The 8,481-nt window shown below is 37.4% G+C and overlaps 1 protein-coding gene across 24 annotated transcripts in view; it reads left to right on the top strand.

Annotated features, from left to right (window-relative positions):
- The window catches only part of LOC144970990 (uncharacterized), a 74,941-nt gene extending 67,666 nt beyond the window's left edge, over window positions 1–7,275 (top strand). For 23 of the 24 annotated variants that reach the window (XM_078911261.1, XM_078911255.1, XM_078911259.1 and 20 more), the window contains 3 exons: window positions 365–448; window positions 2,643–2,827; window positions 3,449–7,275. In XM_078911261.1, the coding sequence (XP_078767387.1) occupies window positions 365–448; window positions 2,643–2,827; window positions 3,449–4,948 (1,769 nt within the window). In that variant the 3' untranslated portion in view covers window positions 4,949–7,275. The remainder of the gene's footprint in view (window positions 1–364; window positions 449–2,642; window positions 2,828–3,448) is intronic. The other variant, XM_078911268.1, reaches the window with a different exon arrangement.
- Window positions 7,276–8,481: the final 1,206 nt, after the last annotated feature.

The following is an 8,481-nucleotide window of genomic DNA, read 5'->3' on the forward strand; positions in this document are numbered from 1 at the left end:
GATTTAAAGAATAAGTATTAGTTTTTAAATTTCCAAGCTTTATAGTCATATCCCATCGGGCTTTGATTTTATAGCCCCCCCCCCTCTCTCTCTGTCTCTCACTCTCCCCCGCCCCTCTCTGCCTCTCTCTCTCTCTCTCTCTCTCTCTGTCTCTCTCTCTCTCTCTATCTATCTATCTATCTATCTATCTATCTATCTATCTATCTATCTATCTATCTATCTATCTATCTATCTATCTATCTATCTATCTCTTCACCCTCTTCATCTTCATCATCAAGTTCATCATCATCATCATCATCACGACCACGATCACCACCATCATCATCATCTAGATTGAAAGTATTTTTTTTCAATATCCCCCCAGGTGAGAGAAAGTATATCTGCCAATGTTGTGACCGGGGCTTCAAGCAACTTACCCATCTCCAGCAACACTACAGGATACACACTGGTAACATTCAGGCCACTGAGCCCTCTCTGTTTAGTTTTAGTTTTAGAGGTTTAATGGCACTTTCAACTTTCAACACTCTAGGTTGGGAAAAAGGAAATGGTATGCAAGACCCAAGATGACAGATGAAGAGCCCATCAGATCAGTATTCTCAAAAAAACTTCGAGGAGAGGATGCTGAGTCACAGACCAGTTCAAGGAATGAACAGAGCTTGTCTACAATCTACCAACATGCCTTGCATACGAACTCTAAAAGACTTATGATTGTTTGCACAGACTCTGCTGACAAGACACTTTCAGATTGTTCCTTTTAATGCACCCAGAAACAAACATAGAGATAAAGAGAAAACAGTCGTATTCGCTTAAAATGTTATATAACAACTGAGCTTGTGGCAGCTGAAAAAGTTTCAGGTACTTAAATAGGGAGATGAAAACAAAAAAGATTGCGCCGCTTTGGCACTGGAAAAAAGATGAACAGAACTCAATGTAATAGCCACTGGTCATCATTAGGGGATGTCAGACAGTTACAGAAAAAACCCAGTTCAAACTTTACGTATATTAGGGTTAAAAAATACAGGGGGGGGGGGGGAGGAGAGAAGGTCAAGGTGAAATATAATGGGAGGAACCTACAGAGAGATGAATAAAAACATGTTATTGAGAGAAACTAAAAGACCACAAAGAGCATATAAAGAGCTAAATCAAATATATTAAACATATTGTTTATATTTTACCATTGCATTTATGAACTGGTAGTTTGGGGTATATAATAATGCGTTTTAACTTGATTTTATGTAAGGAAAGGGGTTTCAGTTAGTTTAATTTATAACACAGGAGCTGGTTGGGTCCATGTGTCTTTCTAACGACCTTCTTTACCTAGCAGTGATTGGATAGCTGGGTCTGTTAGCTCTGGTGGAAAATGCTTTGCAACATGACAAGTGTCCAACCAAAGGGTAGCTATCAATTGTCACTGTTGCTACAGAAACTGGGATAAACTCTAGCTCCATGAGCCTCATGGCTCTAAAGGTTTACTTTTACATACAGTACTCGCTGGATCCAACAAAGCCAAATTCCAGCGTGACCTAATGTATTGGTTACCTCCCATGAGCATCGGATGCTTGGATTTTAACACATTTGGGTTTTGCCTTCTCCCGAGAGTGTACTAGAACCAACAAGGACTGTATAGAAAAAAAACCTGTTCCAGGCACACAGTTGATAATAAGGAAAATTAGGAGCATTTTGATATTTGACTGTATAGGTATATTCTAACTACTACAATGGATAAGAAGAAAAGATGATTTAATTTTGTAAGCACCACAAAAGGAAAAAGAAAGCAGTAAAATCAAATAAACTTCATTGTTTCCTGAATTTCAGATAATGACAATAACAGTTAACAGTTGCATCGTTATTTTCAAGTGCTTTAATTTAGAAAATTGTTTGTTATTTTTCAAAAATATATTTTTGATTTGAAATAAACTTGACATACATTATCCCTGTTGCTGCCTTCTTGATTTTGTTTGGATTTTATTCATGTATTCCATTTTATGCCTTTTGTTTACTTGTGATTTTTAATTGAAGTCGAATGACACACCTTCATTTTTACAACTGCTGTTCTATGATGATATTATTATATACTTTTCCTCCTATCTCTTTGTGATCTATTTGAACTCTGTCATTATGACCCATAGTTATTGTTGACTTTATAAAAATTCGAATATAAGAGAAGAAAAAAAAAAAAGGGAGCAGATGTTGTTATTTGTGGTCTTTACAGTGAAAGCAGTAGAGAACAATGAGACATTTTAAGCAGTAACTTTTGTGTAGAGAAAGAAAATTCGGACATTGGTTATTAATTGTGCTCTCTATTCTTTATCCTCAGATACACAAATACAGTAGAGCCCATATTATAGAAAAAATATAATCCAAAGCAGAATAATTTTTTTCTTTATTTTGTTGAAGTAAAGTAAGTAGAGGGGGAGGGGGGTGTGGGGTGTGAAGGGGATAGCACATCAATTCATTTTAAGCGTGTTTGTTATAAGTGTGCCTATTGTATTCACATGATCCTTTTAAAAATAATTACATATATACCTCATTGTCACATAACACCCTGTATGTATCATCCCTTGCATTCGGAGGGTGAAATTATTCTATTTTGATTAAGGGTATCACCTTTTAAAATGATTAACCTTTCCCTTTCCTACCAGGTGAGAAGCCTTACCGCTGTAAGTTTGAGGGCTGTGAGCGTGCCTTTGCCCAGTTATCAAATCTTCAACATCACATGCGTAATCATGACGACCAGGTGAAGAAAGAAGCCACGCGTATCCATAAATGCCAGATCTGTCACAGGTGCTACACCAATGAGAGCAGTCTCAAGTCTCATACGTTAAAGGTAAGTCAGAGGTTATCCCTGTTTTTTATAGCATGAAAGGGACAATAGCAATTTCTTGCTACCCTTTGGATATGACCTTAGTCTATTGCAAAGTACTTTCTACCAGATCTGACACACCCAGCTACCCAATGCTGAGTGATCAGGCGGGGAAGGGGGGGGGGGGGGGTTCAGGAAAAAATCTCCCCTTCACTTGGAGGATGAATCTCAATCCCTTTGCGTGTGAATCGAGTGTTCTACCAACTGAGCTATTGGGACCCCTGTTAAAGTAAGTGATGACATTGAATTTTCTTTACACAGACAAGTGGTTCATTCCTATTAACTTTTTGTTTAAAAAATAGCTCAGAGTTATTATTATTATTATTATTATTATTATTATTATTATTATTATTATTATTATTATTATTACTATTATTATTTTTATTATTTATTATTATTATTATTATTATTATTATTATTATTATTATTATTATTATTATAACAGTGTTGTATTTACAGATGGTCTGTCTCATCCTACATGTTAATTGTTGCATGTTGCTTGGGACCTACATTAAGTGGATGTGAAGCCAATTTAAAAGCTTATGTATCAATATATTGGGTTTTTTCTTTTGTTTTTTTTTTCAGATGCATATCCATATCAAGCCAGTAGACCAACATGCTCCTCCAGGTCCCAAGAAAAGGAGAAAAAGGAAAAACAAAGACCTGTATGGAAATCCTCCAACTATGGTCCCTGTCAACTCTTCCACAGATGGGGGTTTCCCTGGTGGAATGGGTGCCATGAAATCACGATCTCGAAGTCCCACTTCTTCCGACGAAGACGATGAAATCATCTTTGTTGGAGAGCAGATGTTACCTCCCCCAAGGGGAGAAAATTTTCCAGGACTGCCATCTGGTGGTTTAGGTCCAGGCCAAGGTCAAATGCTTCAGGGTTCAGAAGGCAGAGGTCAGGACCTGAATCATCAGATACCATTTTCCAGTATGGGAAATTTTTCCAGGGGTGCCGATCCCTTGGCTTTGTTGGCATCTGCCAATCGATTTGGTCTCCAAGACAACATGATGCCTCCTGGGCTGGGAGGTCCTCTTAACTCTTTTTCTGACCAGCTAGCATTCAGGGATGCAGCGCTATTGAATAGCAGGTTTGGAGACCTTAGAGGAGGCCATGGGCAAGGGTCCAGCTACGACGATCGATTTCCTTCGCCTGGTAATTTCAATCATCAACAGCGGGACCGTGAAGTTTTTGGAAATGACATGGGTGGTGGTCGTGGTGGGAGTGGAGGTGGTAGTAATAGCAATGGGAATAATAACAACAACAATAACAATATGAACAGTGAAAACAGCAGCAATAACGGCAGTGGTAGCAGTGGTGATGGAAACACTAACAGAAATCATATTCCTGCCCATAACCAGGGAATGCTGAGGGGAGGTCCAGGAGGAGGGTTTGGAGGTGGAAGTAGTGGCAGCGGTGGTATGGGTGGTGTAGGGGGTCAGACAGGGTTTGGTATGGGGGGCATCATGAAACAAATCAAACAGGAACCTCTGGATTACTTCCCTTCATCAGGCGACCAGTTTGGAGTTGGAGGCATGGGCATGGGTAGCGGCAGTGGCGGATTCCTGTCCCCTCAACAGCTCATCAACTCGCACCTGCGTGGTCAGCTTCCTTCGCTCAATGTACCCATCATTCGGGATCACTTCTCCCCCCACAACCAAATGCTTCAGCAGGCTCCCCCATCGTCTTCTACCAGCGCTTCATCCACCCCGACCCCTACATCATCAAATCTTCCACCTACCCCTTCACTCTCCTCGTCATCAGCAGCTGCCCCACCCATCTCATCGCTTGCCTCGCTCCCCTCATCTTCATCCCCCTTATCCTCTTCTGCTCTGGGCTCTCTTCCTCTCCCTCTTGGCCACATGGGTTTATATCATCAGACAGCAGCTCACCACTTCCCTGGGACTCAGAGAATGGGAGGCCTCGGGGGTCTTCAGCACCCACCCCCTGCCAGCACTCCATCTAGCCAACTGCCTCTGGGTGCTGCAAATTTACCCAGCAACCTATCAACGCAGGGGGGTACACGATCACCTCTGGGTCAAGAAGACTTACGCTGCTTCTCCCCTTTACGAAATTAAGTCAGAACTAGAGGAAGTAGCCTCAAGTTGTTGGATTATTATTATTATTATTATTTCACATTGATACTATCAAAATCACTTGTTCATTTTCACAATAAAAAGGAGAGAGGATTCCCTACAAGTAATTTTGAGGAAAAAAAAAGTTGTGACAGGACACAATAAGGGTTTTCCTCTTCATCATAAAATGTGCTTGGAGATTGGTGCTTTGATATTGTTTGCAAGTTTTGTTTTATTTTTTATTTTTTTTGGTTTGTTTCTTTTGGGTTTTTTTTTTTTTTTTTGCAAGGGGGAGGGGGGCAAGGGGAGTTCGTTAATTTTATTGCATTTTATAAATTTATTTTAGAACTTTATTTGATTTCTTTACACACAACCCATTTCTGAATCTTTTTGAAAAGTTTGGATTTCATCAACAACATATCGTATTCGAAATATGCATTGATTAATGCAGTGCAGTATTTGTTCCTTGTCTTATCAGGGACATAAGTGATTTGAACATGGATGCCAGAATTAGGATTTTGATTTTACAAGGTGCTATTCTATGAATCGTTGATCACCATTATGGTCTAAGATAGATTTTAAAAAAAAAGAGTACCACCTAATTCAGTTTGAATAACGGTTATGGATTTTAATTGATAAGATGAGAACATATTAACAAAGTGAAACCTTGCTTTGCCATCATAATTGGAAAAATGGGCAGTATGCAGCATATCGAATAGATTTATCATTGGATTTAGTGCAATCTGTGTTAAATCAGCGGTACTGCCAGGTTTAACTGTATTTAAGTTGGTTGTAGAAGGATTTATTGTTAAGGTTAGATTCAGTGGAGTTCCTATCACAGTACAATATACAAAGAATCTGTTAGGTTAACAGATACATATTACACCTAATTTTAAAATTTAGAATATTATTTAGAAGTAAAGTCGATTCATTTTTTCTGTCACTCACACACAGCAGTTTTAGTCCATAATTCAGAATTATTTTGTAAGTTGTTGATTTTATGGCATTTCATCTACAAACTGCAAACAAAATGTATTCCCTAAACCCATGGCAATTCAATGCAGGGTTTTTGAAAAGATCATAATGTTGGCGTCTGATTCTGACAGTGCAAGCGCCATGGGCGGTAAAAGTGTGTATTTTTAAAGCTTATATTAAAGCCCAACCACTCCCCTACACTTGTCACCAACAGAGACTAACCACACTCCCGTTATTTGGTGGGGATAGTCATTGATACAAACACACATGACCAGTTAGTTCGAGAATAAATCATTCTATCATGTTTTTCTCAAAATCACATCTCTGGTAAACTGTTAGAGTTGAATACCCTCAATATCTTTCTTTTTCAGCTGGTTTAGAAATAGAGTGACATATTTAAATTTAATTTTCATGGATGCCAAATGTCCAGTTTTTATACCTTTTTCCGGGTTGTTTTTTTTTTTTTGGTTCACACCTCAGCAGCTTTTCCTGTCTCTAAGTCTAAGAAGAAGCTCAACGAATGTCCTTCTTCTCAAGACAAATAATAATAATATTTCAATTGATACAAAAAGGCCCCATACACTTGCAAAGTAAAGGGGTGAGATAAGATAGATGTTTTTGGTGGTTCATTGACAAGATTCCTTGTAGGTGAGATGTGATGCTTTCCGCTCATTTTCAGGGTTTTTTTTTTCAAAAATCATTTGGCATCCATGAAAAAAATTATTTTCTTTAGTTAAATCTACATTAAGTAGTATGTTATTAGTTCAGATTTAAATAAATTACCTAATTTAAGTTGGGTTTTTTTTCCCATTCATTTCACTTTTTCTCATCATCAAAGATGCCAGTAACTATTCTTAGAGCATTTGTGTTTTAATTAGTTTAGCTTAGCATGTATGACAAATAGTGATAGTTAATTTTGGAAATCATAATGGCAAAAGCCTCTCCTGATTGTGTATTTGAAGAACGTTTTTGTCACAGAAAATCTTTATATTCGATATGTTTAGATTGCCAATCTGATCACGAAATATATAAATAGAATAGTAATGGCTGAATATCAGTCATAAGTATGTAAATTGAATTTAAAAATCAGTCTTGACATATCAATAAGAATAATTCTTTTTGCTTTTATATTACGGGACCTAAGACTTTACGAGAAACATTTTATGTATGTCTGTTTATAAGTGTGCATGTTTTAAGTTTTCACACTCATAACACTACAAAATGTATATTTATGGTATGATAAAAATATATTTTCTATTGTTTCTGCTTTTACCATGTTGATCAAGCTACTTAACAGAAGCAAATGAAATACTTGCTATACTTAAAGGACATATTGTTTGTGTTGAAAAAGAAAATGTTGAATCCGAAGGAAATGCTTATGACAAAAAGAGATATGGAGAGAGAGAGAGAGAGAGAGAGAGAGAGAGAGAGAGAGAGAGAGAGAGAGAGAGAGAGAGAGAGAGAGAGAGAGAGAGAGAGAGAGAGAGAGAGAGCAGTCTCATTGGCATTGACACGAGTCATTTTGATACTTCAATGTATTACCATTTTCCTCTCACTGCCAGGGGAGTGGCTTTTTAAATATCTTTTTGTGCCATTTATGGATTTTACCGTCTGCTTTATTTCCGCCCTATCATTTCACACTCACTCATCTCTGGATTTCATTTAGTTTTGTTTTGTTCTTTTGTTTTTCTAGTGCATGACGTCAGTTTCCTTGTCTTTTGCTGTTAGAAAAGCGCGGACCAGAGAAGTGCAGAATTGAGACGTTCCCCATTTTTACCTTTTCAAACATATTCATGGACAAAAAAAAGTTTCATAAGTTTTATAGTCTAACATCTAAACATTTTAGATCATTTTAAAAAGGTAGCATTTTCCCTTGTTGAATACTAAGCTGGAAGAAGTTGTGTTCTGTAAAAGAATATTGAGCAAAAATGATAATACCCGCCTCGAAAACGAATAAAATTTAAAACAGAAAATTTCATTTTGAAGAAGGGTTTTTGAGCCTGAAACTTTTGATTTGTTCAATACATTTCCATCTTTAAGTCTGTGTACATTAAGTAAGACTGTATAGGACAGAGCCTTTAAAACTTTTAGGTTACAAAGGAAAAAAAATATAAATGTCTCTCGTGGAGTTTGATTCATGACCTTCTGATTCACAAGCAGGTGACTTACCACAATGCCATTGGCTTGCCATTCTCATTCATAGGCAAAAATAGCAGTACCTGTTTGAAAATTATGTATGTAGACTGAACAAACATTGCTTCTGGCTTTAGATCACGGTTGGGAGTAATAAAATATGGGTGTTTGTCATACTGTGTCTTCTATCCCCTTATATCTGTTTTCCAACATGCTTTCTGTCTTTGTCTCGGAATGAGATTACTTGGTTTTGTCCTGGCGCTGGCCGGAGTCCTAGCTGGGAGGGAAACAGTCAAATGCATAGTTATTGTTTTGGGAGATGATATTTTTTTCCTTGTAAATCATCTCTCTGGTATGTAATATTATTATTATTTTGAATGTATAATGTAAGCATTTGAGTGTGTTCCTCTATGTTGGATTTTGTGCTT

The sequence above is a fragment of the Berghia stephanieae genome, chromosome 4 (assembly GCF_034508935.2).
Source record: "Berghia stephanieae isolate SIO BIC M18660-M18661 chromosome 4, UCSD_Bste_1.3, whole genome shotgun sequence".
NCBI lineage: Eukaryota > Metazoa > Mollusca > Gastropoda > Nudibranchia > Aeolidiidae > Berghia > Berghia stephanieae.